Source organism: Python bivittatus, unplaced genomic scaffold, assembly GCF_059951505.1.
Source record: "Python bivittatus isolate LINGU-HERP-01145 unplaced genomic scaffold, Pbiv_v1 ctg000610_np1212, whole genome shotgun sequence".
Classification (NCBI taxonomy): domain Eukaryota; kingdom Metazoa; phylum Chordata; class Lepidosauria; order Squamata; family Pythonidae; genus Python; species Python bivittatus.
This window is the reverse complement of record NW_028277088.1, coordinates 8,646,241-8,668,368: the sequence shown is the minus strand read 5'-3', so window position 1 is coordinate 8,668,368 and position 22,128 is coordinate 8,646,241. Positions and strand designations below refer to the sequence as shown.

Below are 22,128 nucleotides of genomic sequence, written 5' to 3'. Positions count from 1 at the left end.
TTTGTATGATGGTAAAATCCTTCATTCTTGCACCATGTTCCTGTTTCTAATGGGAGCAGCTTATCCAGAAAGTAAATGAATTTCAGAGTTGGCACTGGTATCTTTACAATTAGAAGGATGTCGTTTGAAATAGTAATCAACTAAAAGAGGACCTGGCTATTTAGTGTAGCAGAGAAATTGCATTTTTAATCATTCTGCTTAATTCTGATTGTAGAGGTTTTCTGTTTTAAAGGCCATGGTTAAATAATTGTGTGGCCTTAATTAAAGATTCCAAACCTAAAAGGTCTGATAATTGGGGGATTTTTGATATTCTTTTTTTTTTATTTTATCTTCTGATTTGTAAGTTTATCATCTATTGAAAATCATTCTGAAAAGTCTGGATCAGGTACAATTTTTGATCACGTTTTTCCAGCGTGTCTCAACAATGGCTTCATTGCAATGCTTGGGTTCAGCTTTAAAGCAAAATGTTGCTAGTGGCTGTTTGACATATGCAGGTGTGCCCTGATCCCAAATGCTGAGTTGTTCGTTTCTGTCTCAGTTCAGATGGTTTGTTGTTGTACTTAAAGCTTTATGTGGCTTGTTCCCTCTAGAACAGTGTTTCTCAGCCTTGGCAACTTTAAGATGTGTGTGGACTTCAACTCCCAGAATTCCCCAGCCAGCCATGCTGGCTGGGGAATTCTGGGAGTTGAAATCCATACATCTTAAAGTTGTCAAGGTTGAGAAATACTGCTCTAGAACATACAACTGCTAATGGAATAGCAAAGGAGCAAGAGAAGAGGGAAGGAGGAGAAAAAATATAGGATGATTAATAAGAAAGAAAAGCAAGAGACAGGGAAGAAAGAAAGTAAGCTAAAAAGAAGTATCTAACATAAGCCCTTTGGGTCTTTCCTGAGTTGCATCTAAGCATTGCACAAAAAGGTCTTGGCAACCTCTTTGTTCTGCGGTCTCACATGGGACTGCCTTCACTTCATGCCTATGAGCTCAAGAGGTCGGGCGTCTACAGGGCACGGTCCAGGAAGTCCAGATGGGATCTCCACAGGGTGATCAAAGCTCTGCCCTTTTTTAATGTGCATCACAAAGGTAGACGGTGCATCACTACTGAGAGAGCCCTGTTGTCCTTCGCGATCCTGGAGTTGAGAGCCAGTTTGGTGTAGTGGTTAAAGGCATCAGGCTAGAAACTGGGAGACGGTGAGTTCTGGTCCTGCCTTCTGTACGAAGCCAGCTGAGTGACCTTGGGCCAGTCACACCCTCTCAGCCCTGGGAAGCAGGCAATGGCAACCCCCTTCCAAAAAACCTTCCCAAGAAAACTGCAGGGGCTAGTCCAGCAGTTGCCAGGAGTCAACCCTGACTCAAAGGCCCACACACATACTGGTGTTAAAGCAGTATCTCCCTTTTACTCTGACACCATCTAAAACAGCCTCACGGTGTATAAAATCTGTTCGGCTTTGCCACCCCTAGCTTGGAGAGAGATCAGGGGACTGCAGTGAATAGGAACAGCGAAAGAAGTAACTTTAGTTTTCTGCCCAAGCAGGGAAGGGTGGAGACCCCTTCAACACTGAAGCAAGGAGAACGCTCTCAATACCAGCTTGGGTTCCCGGCCCATCACCTCCCACAAGGAGAGGAACCTGGTCCTCTGTAGACAATGCTGGAACCAAGAGGGGGAAGAAACCACTCGTGTCTCCCCCCGCCTTCTTCCTCTGCTTGTCTCCCTCCCACCTTACATTGTCTTCACAGCTACTTCAAAAGCCATGCAAAACTATAAACCCTCTTCCCAACACAACAGCTGCTGGCGAAAGAGCTTGGCCCATTCTAATCTATGGATACAGTTCTCAGGGTTTGGGAGGGAAGGGGGTGAATCAGCGTTCCCTGCCTTGTAGCATAATAGCATTAGCCAACAACAGCTGTGATGGAGAAACTTTTCTGGCAAACTTTGCTCAGCCCTTCATCTGTACTTTCAGATGGAACCCAAGTTCTTGAGCCAATTTTAATCCCTTGGCGTTTGGCAAACTTGGCCAGTCTTTTAAAGAGAATTGCAAACCTTAGATGCCTGTGGATAGTGGATGGAGGTAACATATGGCGTGGGACATTTTTGGAGCTGAACTCAAAAAAGAAACACCAGTAGTTTCTTCTAAAGTTCCATCCCAGTTTGTTTTATTTACTGCCAGTACAAACAAGGTTGAGTGAGTGCCATTCCTTTAATGTTGCCAAGATACAGCGTTTTCTCTTTCAGGAGAAGAGGGGAAAGATATTTTGTGTCAACACTCTGGAATGACAACACTGAAGAGAAAGCTAACCTGAGCCCTGTAATGTTATGTTTTTAAAAGCGTTTCATTGACACCATTCAATTCTTAAATGTTTAATTAGCAGGTCCGGTTTTATTATTAAACCTTCGGTTTTTGCTCCTGAATTCATTCTTCCTCTCTGTTGAAGGAATAGAACTGGGGAGGCCCTCCACACTTGTTTACTGCCAGGCTCTGGTTGAGGGCTCACTCTGTCTTTGGAAGTCACAAGTTTAGGCACTGAAGTGGAGAAATAAGAGTCCACTGGTGGTGATTGGAAGGTTCAGCCTTTGGTGCCACTAACTCTATCTACTAATTTTGTTTCTTGACCACCTTATCTCATTTGACTCTGTTTTTGGAAGTTCTTGTGGATGAGAACAGCTGCATCTTTGGAAGTACAGGTAGTCCTCAACATACGACCATTCGTTTAATAACCATTCAAAGTTATGATAGCACTGAAAAAAGTGACTTACGACCAGTCCTCACACTTATGACCGCCACAGTGTTCCCACAGTCATGTGATCAAAATTTGGGTGCTGGCAACCAGCATGTATTTACAACGGTTGCAGCTTCCTGGGGGTTACGTGATTGCCATCTGCGACCTTCCCAGGGGACTTCCAACAAGCGAAATCAATGGGAGAAACCAGATTCACTTAACGGCCGCTACAAAAAAGGTCATAAAATCAATCATGACTCACTTAATGACTGCATCACTTAGCAATGGACGTTCCAGTCCCAATTGTGATCATAAGTCAAGGGCTATCTGTAATTGCAAGAATCTTCTGTTCCTGGTGATGGTCCTTTTGTTGGTCTTGACAATATAGAATCAATGTGTCTGACAATATTCTGGTGAAATTGCTAGTTCTAACCATCCCTTCTGGTCATCTAATGTAATTCAATTTGGATCTGGAATACAATTTCAGGTAAAGAATGTACTCCATGAGGGTGACCAGAATGGAATCCCTAGGCAACTTTTGTAAGTGATACATAGGTTACTTTGAAACTGAATGTGCAGGTTGTGGCTATCAGCTAATCTGAACAATCCATCGTTTTCTGCTGAGGGGTTTTTTTTTTTCCTTTGGCAAAAATTACAGACTGCTACATATGTTTTTCTTGATTCAACTATGGTCACCCAACAGATGGTCTTGCGCGGTCTGTGCATTTGTGATGCTGTATTCTTGTCACATCTCAGCTAGAATAACAATGTAGTCATCATAGCAAATTTATCTCGGGAATACTATGCCTTCCTCTTGCTGCAAATAAGAGGTTGAGTTTGATATGCATGCTATAGGTATGTGCTAGCCAAGCACTTTGTATCTGGCTCAATACTGAGTAGCTCTCAATCTCACAACACCTCTCTGCTAGGTTTTAAGTTGTGTTATTGCCAAGAAAAAAGGAATTGTGTCTTCCTGTTAATTTTGCTTCACTGGGTTGGTTTAAACTGGTTTGAAGTGAGCAACTTATGACTGTGTTATTATATGCCTTGCAACACACCTCTGAGCCTGGCATCTGACTGAGCTGTTGCATTGGGTTGCACAAGTAGAGGTGGTAAGGTGATAAATAGATCCAGAGTCATAAAAGGTCTGAGTTTGTGAATTTGAGAGCAGAATGTTTAATCTTGCAATTAAAATTGGAAATGGGAAAAGTAAGATTAATGGTTGAATGTTCAGAAGCTGGAGGTTTTATTACTAGCTGTATTGGTTGTTATTATTTTATTATATATCATTCTTCTATTTATTGATTTATTCTCTCATCTATGACTGTTTTGGCTGCATATTTATGAGTTATCTTTATAAAACTCTGTTTCTTATCTGTGTTCACAAAATCATTTTCATTCAAACTGCGCAGAAAGGTATTTTGAATAGTCCCCTAAAGGGAATATAGAAGAAACCCTTTATTCAAGTTCAAAGAGCTATTTTGGACCCCTTAGATGTATTACTTTCCTTCCAGTATCAGTTGGATTTGAATGGGATACACATGCAGAACTAAAGGAACATAAGGGACTGAATCTCCAGCAGGTCAGAAGCAGCCATGTGTTTTATACACTGAAGAAACTGACCCAAAATAGGTTTTGAGGCCTCCAGTTCTGCTTGGTAAGTCTCTACTTGTAAGTCTTGGATGGAGTCTGGATTAAAGGGTTCTGACGACTATCAGGATAAGGTATCTGCTACTGCAAGCAAAATATTGGTTGGACAATATTCAATATGAAAATTATATCTCAACATCTGAAGGAGAGGTCTTCAGCTATTTGTTGGTACCTGGCCCACATCTTTGCACTCTTGTTGGTACCTGGTTTATCATCTATATATGGATGGAATGATTCCAGTCCATAAAACTACTTTAAGTTCACATTTGTCATAGTACTTTTCTGGATCAATGAATAATCTGGAACAATAGGCTAGATATTAGCTTCAGCTCTCTTTCATGATCTTGGAACAATACTATGTCTATTCCTTAGCTGTTAGGATCAGTATTCACAACAGCATTCCTTTTGATTTCACAGAATGCCAGCATGGGGATTTTGGTTAAAAATGGTTTGACACTCTGGAAAGCTTCATGCTGTGAATATTCCCATTGCACACCGTTATTGTTATGAGCAGTTCATTTAAAGGATGTGATAGAATTGTGATAGAAATCTTCCAAAGCATTGTACAATATACCAAAGACTTTCCTTAGATCAGTTACAGATTCTAGAGATTTCTTCCAAAAATAGCTTCTACTTTCTGTGGATCTGAACTCATTCCATGTTCATTTAGATGATGTCCAAGATACACGAGCTCTTTCAGGCATAAAAGACATTTGAGTTTGCTCAGTTTTAGACGTGCAGTCTTAAGAGTGCAAGGATTTTAAATAGATTCTGATCATATTCATCCTCAATAAAGCTGTGAGCCAAGGTATCACCGATAAATATGGAAATGTTCTCCAGGGTTTTTAGAGGTGCAGAAATTTCCCTCTGGAGCAACTCAGGAGTACTTGAAATAACACTACCAAAGGTATTCTTTAAAAGAAAAATGAATCAAATGATTTAAGAAATATAATTTATCACAATCTGGGTCTAAGTGAAACCATCAAAAGCCACTGGTAACATGAAATAAACTGCAAATAAGATTTCAACTAGTATTTTATGTACTACTAGTATTAATATTAGTAATATTAATATGATTCATTTATGTAATTAATTGACTTAATTATAAGTGAATGTATTAATAATAATATGTACAATGAATCCTTGATTTATCAGGCCATATGGGGGGAAGAAATGTCCATTAAATCCAAATGTCCATTGAATCAGAATGTATGTCATTTCTATTGTGTAATTACATAATTGACATCATTTCCAACAATTTACATTTGTAATTGTATCAATTGTAATTATGCAAATGACATATATTGCTTCAATTGTCTGGACAAACTTCAGAAAAACACGCCCATTATTTTGGGATGAAGTCCAAATGCAAATAGGTTCTGTTGCACCTGTATTATACATTATGTATTAATGAAGATTTTAATAAGCTTGGTATGGATGGTGGAGAAGTTTCATCAGAAAGTTTAAAAAGAAATTAAACTTATGTATTTACAGTTTTACAGAAAAAAAACTAAATATTTAACTATCAACTATGGATATTTTAAGTCTTGTTAAAAGTATAGATAGAATGAGTTGAGATTGCAATGTAGAGACTATAGCTAAATAATTCATCAATGACTTGGTTAACTGATAACTTGAGTTAAAATAATTTTTTTTTAAATCTAATGTAATAAATAAGCTAATTATTTTTATTATTGAAAATGTTTTAAAATATACAAGATACTGTGAGTCAGTTAAAAATAGTTAAATAATTAAAGAACTCTTCTATGTTGTAAACAAAATATTTATCCATTTCAACAATTTGATTCCTCTTCTACAAAAATAAGTCCATTGCTTTAACAAGAATCTGAAGCATTTGCTCAGGGCAATGGCTTTGGGTATATCGTTAGCTGATTCCTACAAGGGCTGGATAGTTATCAGTGGTTAGCATTCTGTGGACCAGTGTTTCTCAACCTTGTCAACTTTAAGCTGCGTGGACTTCAACTCCCAGAATTCCCCAGCCAGACTTGCTGGCTGGGGAATTCTGGGAGTTGAAGTCCACACATCTTAAAGTTGACAAGGTTGAGAAACACTGCTCTGGGCAGTTGAATAAGGAAGTGAAAAAGAAAATGCTTTTGGAGTTTCAAAGAAGGTGGCCAGTCAGCCTTCTGAACAAAAATATAAGACAATCCCTACTGGATTGGCCCTCAGTTCATCTAGTCCAGCCTTCTCTGTTGCACTGTGGTCAACTGGATACAATTGAAAAACTCAACACAACTGGACTGGAGGGTCTTTGCCCTCTCCACTTCATTTGCCAGTCACCAGTATTTAAGGTCTGGGGCATGCCACGCTGAAACCAAACACAACGTTTCCCAGTATTGTGCTGCAGCTGAAGAGGGCAGCTGTGTAATACCAGAAAAAGTATAACTGATGTAAGAAGTTGCAGACACCTGTTAGGTGAGCCAGCCTACACATTCTCCCCTTCCAACCCAAACTGCTTCGACGTGCTTCAACAGCTCCTTGACAGCATCTCCTAAAAACAGAAGCTGCCTGGTCCAGGCCATGATGTAAGTTTGGCAGTGCAGACATTTGTTCAAAATAGGAACAGAGGTAACTCTTGTGCCTAGACTGGCCTTATGGTTTTTCTACCTCCTTTAAATATTGGTGTAACTTAATATGCACTCTTTATGTTTAAAATCCCATGTTTTGGTGGGATAGGAAGAGGAAGAAATGGTGTACATGTTTAGATGTGGAGTGTTGCAAGCATATGGGGAAAACTGACCGGAAGGTTGGCCTACCAATTAAAAATAATAATAATAAAAGGAATAGTAATAAAATGTCTTATGCAAATATAAGGATATTAGAATCATTCTCATTAATATTTTAACTTGTGATATTTGCATGACAAACTAAACTGACAAGTCAGTTAGCTTTCCATAAGTAGGATGCTGATATTTTGGTCCTTAAGCTGACATTATAATAGACAATTGTAGTTCATACTGACATTATTTTGAAAAGTTGATACTGACATTTGGACTTTGCATTCATTGGAGTAAGAACATACAGTTTGGGGAAGATGATATCTCTCTGGTTTTCTTTGGGGTGGAGGAACATGTGCTATTTACCAACGTTCTGTACTAGAAGGACGTACATTTTACAAATGTAAAGTTTGGGGAGAAAAAGAGATGCAAAAAGGCTGCAAGTATTTTAAATTTAACTGCAAAATATTGGTGAAATGAGATGCGGAAACAGGGTGGAGTCTGATCTTGTGCAACTGACTCTTCCTCATCTGGATCCCCGTGTTTCCAAATTGCCCGTCTGGATTGTGTTTGCTCACCACACGGGGGCTCATTTACCCAAGAAATCATTCAGTGACAAATGCCTTACAGATTTTCCTAACACAGTGGCTGGAATCTGGTAAATATAACCGATAGTGCAAAAAGGATGGCAGCCAACACTTGCATATCTAAAATACATCTATTGCCCATTTATTTAGGGAGACGTGCAAGATTGTCCTTGAATCCTTTCTGATCCATTCTGTCCTCGGCATAGGATCTCCCAGGGAAATAACATGTGGGAAATGACCAGGAGATCTCACTTCCTAGACACACACTATAGTTTTTTAAGCACTGCAATCATGGAGTGCAGTGTCTATGTACTGATGATTTACACACTGCATTTCTCCAAGTGAGCCCTGGCACCCTTAGAAAAAATAATGCATGGAGAAGAAAATCAATTCATCTGTATTTCAAACTAAGTTTTTCAGGCAGCTTGATGGACAGGGGAGGGGAAGGCAGTTGAAGAAAAATAAATCCACTCCCCACTGCCAAGATAGACAGTCAATTTTACAGGACTGGATTTAGGATATCCTTCCCCACCCTGACCCTCAAAGGCACAGTGCCCCCCTCCACTATTTGGCAAAATTGGGGGGGGGGGTGGAATGGGGAGAGAAAGCAGCATTATTGATAATATTGCCATAGTCTTTAAGGCGGGAATTTGCAATCTGAGCCTCCAAAATGGCCCTCTGACCGTAGTTGCTGAAATTTGGTGGCATAGTTACTAAGACTCACAAGCATTATTTAGGACTGGAATCCATTCTTGGTCCTAACAATCAAAAAACATGTCTCCTTCAGTGCTGAGTATTAGCAAAAAAGTTAAAGCAACAGCAGGAGAAAAATGCAGTAAGTCCTTTTGCGTTCACATACGGAGCTTATGTAGAAGTAATTCATAGCAGTTTGTTTCTTGTTTCCTTTTTTATGTTTTTTTGGGTGGAAAGGGAGAAAGCGTGCCTCTTCCGCGCAGGTGGGCTGGCCTCTATCAAAGCATGGTTTACACCGGAACTACTAGCTGCATTACCATTTTGAGAATCCATTTGCACAATAGTTTCCTGCCATTCTGAGATATTTAAAAACAGTTGAGATCAGGTTTCAGAAAGAACCTACTTTTTTTGCTGCATGGTGCTGAATAAAGAGCTTTAAGTCCAAGGTCAACCCCAACTTGATGCCCATCAGACTGATAAGACTGCAACTTCCATCTTCCCTAGTTGGCATTATTCTGTCTCATGAAATACAGATCTGGAACCTCACTTATCATACAGCATTCAATTTACATCCTTCCAAGATTTTCTTAAAGGTCCAGGATACGTTTTATTGTGTGATAGGAAAGAGGAAGACTTCAGGATGGCTGACTCATCCACAGCACTCTAGAAGTTCTTTAGATCAGTCCGCACACAGAATTTGGTTGATCATCAGTTTTCAGAGTTAAGTAGCTGTGAATGAGTGGTTACACCCATTAGCATGATAGGGCAACTGATGCTGAGCTGGACAGATTTCAGGGCTTAAAGTAAGACAAAGACTAACAGGCCCTTGGGGCAGAAGAGGCATAACACTTACCAAGGTTGGAGAGGGCCAGGTTAATCCTAGTGAATTTCCTGCTCCAAACTATCTAATCTGAAATGGTGCTCCTCCCTGGATTCACCTCTCTCCCCAACAGTCAGCTCCCTTCTACAATGTATTTCATGATTAAACCCATCTGGAAAAAACTCAAGGGATCCTTACAAGGATAGGGCTGGGCACTGAAATAATAGTTTCATACACTTTTTGGGGAAAGAGAGTCAAAGCAATCATGTGTGAATAGTCCTTGGTGCAAGAGAAACAGAAGTGATAAGGTTTCCAGCATTTATTAAACACATATATGAGGGTATATATTCAGACCGTGTGCTGAAGGGAGAGGTCTGAATTATTTTTTTTTTAGATTTTTTAATCCCGCCTTCCTTATTTTTATAAATAGCTGAAGGTGACGAACATACCTAATACTCCTTCCTCCTCCTATTTTCCCCACAACAATGACCCTGTGAGGTGCGTTAGGCTGAGAGAGAGTGACTGGCCCAAAATCACCCAGCTGGCTTTCATGCCTAAGGCAGGGCTAGAACTGACAGTCTCCAGCTTTCTAGCCACCAGACCCAATTGGCTCTCATATTTTCATAATTTCATCCGAATTTCATATCCTTAGTTTATTTCAGGCATTTCCTTGACGCTCATGCTCTATTGCACAACAGAAATGGGTAACAGAAAGTAATACCTGTTGGTCAGCTCTTACAGGTACTGTTGATATTGTTAGTCATACAAAACCAAACAGGTTGGTCAAAGTATTGCTTTTCTGTGCATTTCATTTCATTTTTTAAAAGAGCTTCCCTTTTATTAATAGGAAATTATCAAGGGAAACATCTGAATCTCCAGACTCCCTGATCTTAGCAGCTCAGAGGGCATTAATGTTCTTTATTCCAGTCTTCATCAATCTGTTGCCTGCCAGCAGGGAAATCTGTGAGTTGCATGCAAGACACTTGAGTGCAATAAGGTGACGAAGACTGAAGGTAGAGTCTCCTGTAAATGGAGCTCAATTTTTGGTGACTTCACAGACAGGTCCGTGCAGTTTCCTTGACAACAGTACTATGCAGAAATGGTTTGCTTTTTCCTTGATATGTTTTGAGGTCCTGGTCTAGCCTGTAACTCTAACATTCCCAATAGTCTCCCATCTAAGTAGCTTCTGAGCCCAGGGGAAGTCAGTAGCCTAAAATAAGTAAAGATTGGAACACAGATGATACCAGGGAAGAGATTCTTGTCTACGGTGTTGGACAACATGAAGCTAATAGAATTAATAAGGAAAGAAACTTGACTTTCCAATCTCTATTATCTCCTAAAATCATCTGGCTTCACCAAGTCCCTTCTCCCCTAGTCTCATGTCCAATAGCAAACTTGGCGGGTGGTTGCCCCCTCCCCTTCTTTAACTGTGCATCACAGTTGTGTTTACCTGTTGCATTAACCCATAATACAGTTCAAGTTTGGACTTGGTGTGATGTAACAACCCAACCATTTCAATCTGTCAATCATGGTTTATGCCTTAGCATTGTCTTATCATGTATCCAGTCTGTAAATTAGGTAATTTGCTCTCATTTGCATGTTGATATATTGCCCTACAGAATGGTTTGTATTTATAATGCTAGGTGCCCTTGTTTAATTTAGGGTTTAATATATTAAGCAGGGGATATTTGTTTTGATCTTCATTTATTCCTGATGAACAGTTCAACTGACTGAAATGTTTCCCAGTCTGATATCTGTCTGACAGGTTGTTGCCCTCTTAGAATTCCACTCAACCTGGACTTCACTACAACATCTCTGGCCACAACTGACCAATATTCCCAGCTAGATCTGGTCCTACTACCAAGCAGAACACCAAGCCCCTCCACGGATAGATACTGTATTGGGGGAGAAAGAAGTGACATTGAGGTGGTAAAGGACAAACTGGCAGGATTCACAGACTGCACTAAATCATTATCTGGTTTTAGCTTAATCTGTTGTGGAACCCAGTCAATTATGGTTGAATAATTAAAACATGGCTACACAATGCATAGCTTAGCGTCTATTCTGCACCTCCTAAACCGGTGGGCTGCCCAGAGTTGTGACTGATTATTGGCAGGCTCTTGAACTGCGTCCCACCTTGCTGTTAGAAGATTGATGGCTGCTTGCTTTTTTTCCCCTTCCCCGTACCCACTCCCTTTTCCTTGCAAAATCTTTTTAGACTCTAAACCTGGTTTTTGGTTTGGTAAGAAATTCCAGGAGCGGGGGCATCCATTGGTGGTGGGGGTCTCAAAAATGTCAAGGTAGTAGCAGCTGTGGCCACACAGCCAAAGCCATGCTCCTTGTTATGTGTATTATGTAAAAAGGGGATGTGGCTTTGATGGGATGTTCACAGCTACCATCTTGACTTTTTTGATACCACTCCTGAGCTTGTAAAAAAATAAAATTAGGTAAATAATATATCAAATTCGTATTTGGAATTTTGTAAGACATTCTGCTCTGCAGCTGGAACAATTATCTGGAATTCTAATATTCGGAAATCTTATCTTCAGTCAAATCAAATGGCCAGGTTAGCTACTCATTTTTATAACCCCCAACCATTTTTCATGTTTCTTGTTATCTTCTCAGTAAAAATCCCAATTAATATTCTTCTACTGCAAATCAGAACACATTCACCATTGCGTTTATCAGTGTTCTCTGTGTGTCAGAACTTCCATTTGTTTTTGTGTTCCAGTGAGTTTATTTTCTGTTTCCAAAAATAATTTCAGTCTTTTCTCAAATTAAAAAAATAGGAGCTTAGGAATAAGGGAACTTACTTTATTTCTTTAAATATTAGTCACACTGCACAACACAATTCAGTGGTATTTCTGTAACAAAAAGAATGGTTCTCCATCTTGCCTCAGACATGTTCTTTTTTTAAATATCCTAATGAGTTGCATACGATTACATTTTCATAATAAAAGCATTAAAATTGAATCCAAGTAAGTACCGTAAATCCACTTACATCACCATCTTCCTGACCTAAGCTACAGTATTTGGGTGTAATTAAAGATTTTTCTAGAAAATGTGGGTTTCCAACAGTGCCAAGGAGAATAGGCAACACAATATATTGGTGAAAGGGAGGAAAAAAAGGAGGGGGACCAAAACATTCAACTATTTTAATTTGTAGATTAAACAGCAGGAAGGCAGCTCATAGTAACCATGCTTGGAAGAAAGTTCTGACTTAGTATTTTGTTATGAGGTTAAAAAGAAGCCATGGACCATGCAAATTACACATGTATACAGTTGGGGAATTAAGTAATCTTGCCATATTTACATCTTTAAATTTCCAATCAGGTATATGCATGCCCCGCCCACCCAATCCAAGCCAAGATCAGGATATATATACTGGGTACATCTAATATACAGATGATATTGTAGATCCAAGCAATCTGGTTGAAGGAAGATGAATGTTGACTGCCTAGCTGTAGCTATGACTTTTATTTCATACCACACATACACATACACACGATTTGTAACGACTGCTTATTGCCAATTAGAGCCATGTACTGTTTCCAAGGTCAGCTATTATTTGTCTTGATGGAGATCTAGGGATCATAATATGCTTAGCAGGATCTATTTCCCAAAGCAGTTCATTGTGAACCTATTCTCTTAAATCATTACAGGATGCTATTTGTAATGCAACATACATAAATAATAGCCCAGGTCCAGAAGGAAAGTCAACACTTTTCCCATTGGGGTGAAAGTAAAATAAAAACCAAAACCCCAACCCTGAAAGTTACGCAGCTGTTACAATCCAGGTAATATTATAATTTAATCCCATTCTCATTAGACACAAATTTAAATATGTTAAGGTTCTACTTGGGTCATTTCAGAAATCAAAAAGAAAAAGAAAAAAGTCCATGATGGCTATTTTTAAAAAATAACAGTATTGTTTACAACCTTACCAGTCTTTGAATAAACATGCTAAACCCAGGACAGGAAAAGATGAAAAGGCCCCACTGTATTACTATGTCTTCAACATTTCTAGTCAGAATCTGCTCTTTTATGGTATTTGACATCCTGACCTTTAACACTGACTTCTCTAGTGGGAGTTTCTAACTGGGGTGTCTTATACCGAAACTTCAACAAGTCTGCGGTGCTCAAGCATAATAGTGCAACTTTCATGTATTTTAATTGTTATCTCGTTTGCTAAGTGAGAATAGCCATAAGAAATATATGCACCAGGAACCTGGGTGGGATCAAATGGTAGAACAACAAAAGGACAGCATCTGGGGACATCAGAATCCATTTTAATATGGTGCCTTGGCCGACTTCTTCTTCTTCTGTTCCTCCCTCAGCTTCTGCTTCTTCCGCTTGCTGACTTCTTTGTGTCCTGAGGAGACATGGCTTGTAAAACATTGTTCATATAGTAGAACTAACCCAATGTAAAGATTGTTCCCTCAAAATGTGAGCCAGATCTTCTGAGAAGAGGCATACGCAAATTGCCTAGATTAGTGCAAGTGTATCTGATCTACAGTGTTGGCTTCTACTCAATAAGGCACAACCTTGTTGTAGGGCCTCCAACGCCATTAGAAGCTCCAGCATCAGCACAGGCATTCCTGAGACAGAAATCCCTTCAATCTTTTTAAGAAGTCATGCTGTAAACCCTCTGCGATATAGTATGAATTACGGGCAGAACTTCTGTCATGGACCCTTTCACAGAAAATGAACTGAGCAACCCATTCTAAATCTCTGACAACAGATTTGGAACAGTATGAACTAGATGCAGCTTCCAATACATCCAGAGGAATGTGAACCATTGAAAAGGGAAAGGACAGGAGTGAAAACTGCTTATTTGACCATTCTTGCCCTTTCCTGTGCAAACAGGAGATGCAGATGAAGCACAGCTGGTCTTTTCCCATGCATTGCTCTCCATCCCCATGGAGGAAATGGATTATGGTGCTGGGGAAAGGGGGAATTTGTGCCCAGGAGGCTGAGTGACTTCTCTCAAAACCCCACCTCCTGACATAATTATCCAGCAGGAATCAGTGCCTGCTATATACCAAGAGACATTCACCCTTTTAAGTAGTCATATTTTAAGAGCTTTCTGAAAAGTCAACTGTGTGGCTGAACTAAGCTACAGGACATTCACAAGTTAGCATAAGCAGATTGAAGTCAAGCAAAGGAAGCTTCATTCTGGAGAAGAAGCCATACACAGAAACAAGTGGATTTCTTTCTTCTTCTCCATCATCATCATCATCATCATCATCATCATCATCATCATCATCACCACCACCACCACCTTTACCCCAAAGAAATATGGTTAAGACCAATCAAGAAGGGAGACTCCACTGTAAACAAAATATTTCAATCTGTCCTTACAAGCTACCCCACAACTCTTCTTTTGATGCTTGAGTTTCTGTTTCTATTATAAAGTCTGATACCTACTTCTCACTTAATAGTAGCAAGAGTCAGTAACAACAATACAGCAGAGTAGCTTCAATTCCAGACCTGGGGCTGTAACTGGCAGCTGGATAATTAGCAAAGGTAGAATCTAACAGGCAGCTTTCCCAGATTTTTGGCCCATCTTGTCCAGTACTGCTTACTCCACCTAGCAGCAGCTCCCTAAAGACAAAAGCATTTCCTGGCACTCGATGCTCAAGAGTGCCTTTAACTGGATACTGAACTAGTCACACGCTGATGGTGAGACCCAGATGTGTGAGTAATAAATAAGCTATATCCCCTTCTCATAACTGACTCTGGAGAAAGCTGATCAGCAAATTGATTCATTTCTTTTAATTGCTCCCATTATTGGCAACAGTTTCCACTGGAGCTTGTTTCTGTCACGCACAGTGTCGAAATCATGATTGCTTACCTGATGAACAAATGCCCTAAAGACAAAGGAATCTAAAAGATCAACCATGAGAATTTTAAAGCCCTAGTTGTTACGTTTTTCCCTCCTTTGCGTTTGAAGGTAAAAATACCACACCCGCTCCACCCACGCTGCCAGGCTGAATTAAATATTTTTTTACAGTCATAACAAGAAGGCAGTTGACATTTACACAAGCCCCTCTCGCCTTGCTTGCCTAAAGCCCAGAGAGCACTGTCTACTGAACTGTAGTATGTCTAGCATTTTAAAATAATGAATACCAGGTTGTGGGAGATTGTGCAGAGGTTTGATAGCAACTATTTTAACTTGCCAAGCGAAAGCTGCCGCGCTACGAAAGCGATGAGAGAGGCAATGATACGGGGGCTGCTGCTGCAGCTGTATCTGTTACCTGGGGGTGGGGGGGAACCCTTCTTTTTCCCAATTAATAGCACTAGAGAACATCATCTTTTTAAGTTGTGAAAAGGACCCACTTTTCTGTCCATTGAGCATCCCCGATTTGTGCAGCACCCCAAAGAAATTCGGCGAGCGGTGGCTTCTATGAGCGTGAAGGCCAGCAGGAGGGAAAAGCGGAAAGGGTGCAGGGATCCTTTAGAGGAAGGAAAAGGATCCCTGCACCCTAAAGAAAAAAAAAATTCTCAAGTTTCATTTGAAACAGTGTTTCTTGCAACAAGTCCACCTTTGCCGGTGCTAAGCCTAGATGAGAGAGGAAGAAGACTGGGGATTGAGCTACCAACCTGATCCTATAAAAAATGTTCACGATTACGAAAGCAATGGATGCAGTTCAATGAAATGTGACTGAAATAATTGGAGGGCAAATGTTGCCAGAAGTGCTGTAAGGCACTAGCGGAAATGAGTTCTTGCAACTGTATCTGAATTCTTAAGTGTATACAATTAAAACTCTTTTTTTTTTTTTTTTTACTCAGCTCTCAGTGAATTGCAAAGCCTGCAAGGGACACTCTGAAAGTTCAAGATCATTCTTATATACTCATACAGGTAGTTCTCGTTTAGCAACTACAATCCGGACCAGCAACTTGGTTGTTAAGCAAAGCGGTTGCTAAATGAAACCGTGACTGTGCTTCTGCTCTGACTTCAGCTTTCCTTTGCTTTACAGGCCTGCGAAAGACATAAATGCGATGATTGGTCGTAAAGTTACTTTTTCATCACCACTGTAACTGTGAATGGTCGCTAAATGAGACAGTCACTAAACATGAACTACCTGTAGTCTCCTTGATCTTCAGATGAAAATTTTTAATTTTTTTCCAATTCCCCAAAAGGTTTGGAAGGGAGAATGGACACCCTGCATAGGGAATTGGGAGAGTTTTCTTGGAAAAGAGCTAAACCATTTCCCAACAGGAATTGTGAGATGTAAAACAAATGGAACAACTTGTGCAGCCACATATACAGTGCTGCAGTTTCTCATTTCAGCACATTCATAAAACAGCAATTTAATGTACTTGCCTCTCCCATGACGGCAGCCAGTAAAATAAATAGGGCATAAACAATGGATTACTCATGTTAAAGCACTTGTTAATACTGGATGCCAAAGAAAATGTGAATCTTGTAGCATTAATCTGCAAATTAGATATTTTAGAGCTGGCAATGACTGAAATGAACAAAATACTGAGCAGGCTGCTGTTCATCTCAACTCTTCAGCCAAGTTGTAAGTTTGCAAAAGAAACTATAAAGATGCCTATGAGCCTTCCTTGAAAAGTTCTGATTTGATGTGAGCATTAAAAAGTAATGGCAAAGATGATCCCCTACTTCAAAACTCAGATTATTCAATAATCGCCAAGCCTGAATCTGAAGCAAGGAAGGTAGACAAAATGTCAGCTAGTAGGCACAAGATACAGCGTAGCAACAAGCCCTTCATGGTGGTGGGCATACGGTCTGAATTTTACTCGGGTATTTTTCACAATTTGGAGGGGAGGGATGTGGCCCAGAATATTTTGAAGACTCTCTAAATGCAGAGGGAGAAAAAAAAGCCCATGAAATGCTAGCTCTAAATCAGGATGCAGCCCCATGATTTCTTTGGGTTCTTCTTCTTCAGCTTCTGTCTATCTCTTGAATTTTTTTCCCCTGGTTTTCCCACCAGTTCCCAGTTATTTACCAGCTTCTCATGCCCCGTTTTGTGCACACCTGATGAATACACGGGACTCTCCCAGTTGGTCATCACCAAGTCGTCATCCTCATCGCTATTACAGTGAAAGACATGCTTGGGATAGGTGGTAGGCTTCAGGGACTTTGGAGAACGGACATTAGCTGGCTGGAAAGGCAAGGCATTTTGTCCTCTGCGGGTACATTCTGCTGCAAAAACTTCATCATCAGCAACACCTGAGGAAGGGAAGAAAACGAGACCATTCAAGAGAGAAAGGAGCTAGCCAACAGGTGGGCTGCGTGTATCATGGAAAATAAAATAAAATAAAAGCAAAGCAAAGAAGCATCTAAGCAGGGTGTCCGCAGGGTCTGGTTAAAAAGGCACCTAAGCAGAGGTGTCCATAGGATATGGTCAGAAAGGCTGCACATGAACAATGGGGAAATTTGATCGCACCATCATGGCTGTCATCTTGACTTTTTGGACCATAATCTGTGGACACTCCTGCATCTAAATCTGTAACCCAACCTTGAGAGTTGAAAGGAGCAAGTCACTTAAGTTTTTTGTGCTTCAGTTTCTCCATGTGTAACAAAGCAGTATTTCTCTAACTCAAGACACTACCCGCCCACTGTGACTGGGAAACTGCACTGGTGCATTTTAGAACAATGGGGAGGAAATAAAGAGAGGAAAAAGACTGCAGGTTGACTCCTGATGAAGCTTCCTATGAGCACACAGTAATACCGATGAATGTTGTATCACCATGATTCATCTGGATATTCTGCTCTTTCAAGTGTGTGGGCAGACCGATGGAAAGGTATGGTAGAGCTCACAGCGGGTGCTTTCTACAGGCTGTCTCAGCCTGAAAACAGCATCCAGGTGCAATTATAAGACCATATAAGAAAATCCTCTTAAAATCTACAAGGTATGATGTGCCAAGTAATTCAGATGCATTTTACTAAGTACTCAGTATTCTGAAATATTAGCAAGAGGTCACCCGTCTAACTTGGGGGTCTTTTTCTTAAAAAAAGAATTTTTAAAGAAAAGATGGTCAGAAACCCTACTATTGATGAACAGCCAACTCTAGAGCAAAAGAAAACCGGAATCCTTAGTACACAGATTAAAAAACTGATGCAAAAGAGAAGCAGATTGGTGGACAAAGAATCCTTACAATTGCCTACGATTGTATGAGGCAAGATCTTGAAGAAGATTATACGTGTTTTAAAGCAGGGAATCGCAGCTGCTGTATGAAACTCCCCACCTATATATCTAATCTGGCTACCTACAGTTGTTTTCATCTTACAGTCTAGGTTACATTTCTTGTGAAGCAACTGAACAGTACCACCTTTAAAGAAACTGGTACTATCCTCCATTCTGAGAAATATATAAGCTCCTGAATCCAATTCTGGGTACCCTATTATTGTAATAAGTCAGAAAGGGAGAGTAGGAAAGGAGTCACAATTTTAGATATATATTTGTTTTAATTGACTATTTTATTTTGTTTTATTTGCATGGATTTTTCTAGATTTGTAACCAAAGAGTGTGCAAAGTATTACAAAACAAAAAAAATGAAACAAATATAAATATTTGCTACCACTAAGAAGAAAGTCATAGAGTCACTGAGTTGGAAGCAAGTTCAGAAATCATCTAGTCTGACTCCCTGCTAAATATAGGATCCACTGAAGCATCATTGACGGATGACCATCCAGCTTTTGTTTGAAAATCTCTAGCAAAGTAACTCACCACTTCATATACCAGCCTGTTTTACTAGCTGACCGCTTGTACAATTATGAAGTTCTTTCTGACATCTAGTCTGAACCTACATCCTTGTAAGTTTAACCCACAAGTTCTGATCCTGCCCTCTTCAGTGTGGAAACCTTTCTGATATTTGAAAGCTGTTATCATATCTTCTCTTGGTCCTCATGTGGAAACCATTGTTAGAATAACTTGAAAGATGCCTAAATCAAAGAAAACATCATACACTCCAAAGGACTGTCCCAGTGGAGTCCTTGGGGTTCTCTGAGCTTGGTTGTTTGCTTGCAGACATTTCATTACCTGACTAGGTAACATCATCACTGCTAGTGGGTGTGAGGTTTTCTTCTTGTTTATATACAGTAGCTTGCCCTGCCAGTGTTGATGGGGTTGTCGTTTTCCTTTGGTAGTTCCCTGATTAGGGTACTGTTTTCTGCTTGATCATGAACCACACAGCATCACTGTAACACACAAACCAACTACAGCCCTCCAAAATATCTTAAGTAAACCAAAAGACCCAGTAGCCCAAGAAGAAAAAACAGAAGTCAACTACAACATACAGTGTAAGGACTGTAACAGCCACTAAATAGGACAGATAGGCAGAAGTCTAGCAGAGCACATCCATGAACACCAACCAGCAGTCAGAAGACACGAAAACTCCTTAATCTCAAAACACATGGACAGACTCAGCCAGTTTCAACATCCTAGAGCATCCTAGACCAAGCTAAATCCAAAAACGTTAGGGAATTCCTGGAAGCTTGGCATTCAGACAAATCAGCCATCAATAGGCACATAGAGATAAGCCACATTTACACACCATTCAAAAGAAATGATAAAAAAGCTAAGAAGGAAACAAAAAACCAGAACACATCCTTTCCAGCAGCCTACACCCAGATAAGCAGGAATTAACACCAAACAGTCAAGCAGAAAACAATCTCTAATCAAGGAACTACTAAGGAGAAAACCACACCCACACCAACACTGGCAGGGCAAGCTACTATATAAACAAGGAGCAAACCCCACACCCACTAGCACTGATGATGTTACCTACTCAGCTAACGAAACGTCTGCAAGCAAACAACCAAGCTCAGAGAGCTTGGTTGGACTCCAGAGTTTAACCCTGAGCTACATATATCCTCTTCTATTCAGACTGTTCCAAATTTATGAATGAATCACTCTTTGAAGCAAGATCTAAACTAAATAGAATAAAACAAATGGACCAAGAATGTAAGAGTATTTTACCCCTAAAGAAACATTTTAGTTGTTAGCCTCTAATACACTATTGAGCTCATGTTCTTAACCACACTTAATAATACTCATTAAGCATGGTGTCATTCCAGGTGGTGCTACATTCTGTGCATGTTTTCTTTGCTGGATCATGAATCAGCTGCCTAGGATGGTGAGAAGGCAGGAGCTTAATAACTAGGAAGAACAGCAACAAGAAGTGGTTATAGTGTTAAGAAATAAAATCCATTTCAAGATGAAAACAAATCTTTAAGACTTATTGCTTGATCAACAATGCCTCTGGACCCCAACACTGAGAATGGCTAGACGTGCAGAAATATCAGTTACTGAGCTCCAGTGAAGCCACCTTCTCAAATACAAATGACATGCGAGTCTTCATCCTACCTTGAAACTAGAGTTTAATTCCAACCCTGAAAGCAACACATTGCCCCAAAGCTATCTTCTCTCGCTTTCAGTTCTAATTCAAAGAAATAGAAATAAGCATCTGTCAAATGATGGCAAAGATTATGAGTTCATGAACAGAACAATATTCTGTGGTACACTTTCCCTGAGTGGGTTTTTAAGGATGATTACTTCCTCCTCTGGCCCTCAGAGAGCTTTAAAAAAGAAAAGAAAGAAATCCCCGTCCTGGAAGAACTGAGATTCTTCCTTTTAGGCTTTGTGGGAAAAGATAACAGAAACTGGTGTTTCATTTAAAAGCTCTCACTTCCTGGAAACTAACCAACCTTTGAGTGACACGCAGAGAGGAGAGATACATCTCATTTAACAGGAAGGGCAAAGCAAAGATGATGGACTCCATGTCGGGGACAGCAGGTTTATCTCTAGAATGAGCCATTATCCTAACCATACTATTTTTCTAGGGTTATCAACCATGGCCCTTTGCCTCAGTCATTTTGCTACCACAGACTGGCCAACAAAATGTGGGAGACACGCAAAACAGGCTTCTTTCCAATTTATAAAAACTTTATTATTACTGAATAAGGATTATTTTAAAATGTTAGCAATTAGCACTACAATATTCCTTGTGTATTAAAACATGCTAATGCATCAGAAGTGTATCTTACTTATTCCTCCTTACAGTAATAGTACAGAAAAAGTTCAGAACTGTTTTTCCACAGCACCCTGAAATTAAAATACACTGAATAGTGTGGCTTTGTTCCTTTGTACCACAATTAAAATCCTGTTATTAAAAGAGTTGTAACTGCTAGAACTCAAAGCAACAGACAATATTAATACTAAAACTAGTTGTCTCTTTCATCAAGTTGTTATTGTCTACCTTAATTGTAGAATGGCTTAAAAAGACAATTTTGATCAAACTTATGGGTTCACTGGTGATGACAAAGCTCAAGACTGTTTCTAAATAATTGGGTGATGTCATTGTTTCCATCTTATTTCTTCAGTGATGGAAATCCTTCTTGGATAAGAGTTTATTAAAAATGGAATTCTAAATTAAAACAGTGCAGAAGGTTAACTCAGGAAGCACACCAATCATTTCAATCAAGGGGTGAAGAGGCCTGTTTAGAAGCCCACAAATTGGTTCAAGAGTACATCCTTGCATATTAACTCTTCTGCTCAAATTCTGTGATACCTCTGGACAAATGGCTGCTCATGAACCATGTTTTCTCCCTATAAACACCAGAGGGAAGATCACAGGTGAGGTCACTGTGATCCATGTTTCTTCAACTCACTCTGTAAGCAGCAAACAATGAAGTACAGTCAAATGCAGAGCAAAGCAATCACTCATTTCCTGTAGTGTCCAGACTGACTGAAAGAACCTAAGGTTCAGTGCTACATAAGGACTTACAAGATAATATATGATGGTGGAGTATAATAAAAGGCCCCAAATTTATGTTTTTTCTTTCATGAAATAACCTAATTCCACAGAAGCTACATTTCATGTTTCTCAGAATCTCAATACTAGTTGGCTTAGTATTAATAGTCAGTAGGTTTAAAAAAAAAGAAAGAAAAGA

At 39.8% G+C, this 22,128-nt stretch overlaps 1 protein-coding gene across 4 annotated transcripts in view; it reads right to left on the bottom strand.

Moving 5' to 3' along the window:
- Positions 1-12,003: 12,003 nt before the first annotated feature.
- The window catches only part of DNAJB6 (DnaJ heat shock protein family (Hsp40) member B6), a 55,315-nt gene continuing 45,190 nt past the window's right edge, over positions 12,004-22,128 (bottom strand). For 3 of the 4 annotated variants that reach the window (XM_088150104.1, XM_007422318.4, XM_088150105.1), the window contains 2 exons: positions 17,209-17,403; positions 12,004-13,575 (listed from right to left, as the gene is read on the bottom strand). In XM_088150104.1, the coding sequence (XP_088006230.1) occupies positions 13,493-13,575; positions 17,209-17,403 (278 nt within the window). In that variant the 3' untranslated portion in view covers positions 12,004-13,492. Of the gene's footprint in view, positions 13,576-17,179; positions 17,404-22,128 lie in introns of all 4 variants that reach the window. The other variant, XM_088150106.1, reaches the window with a different exon arrangement.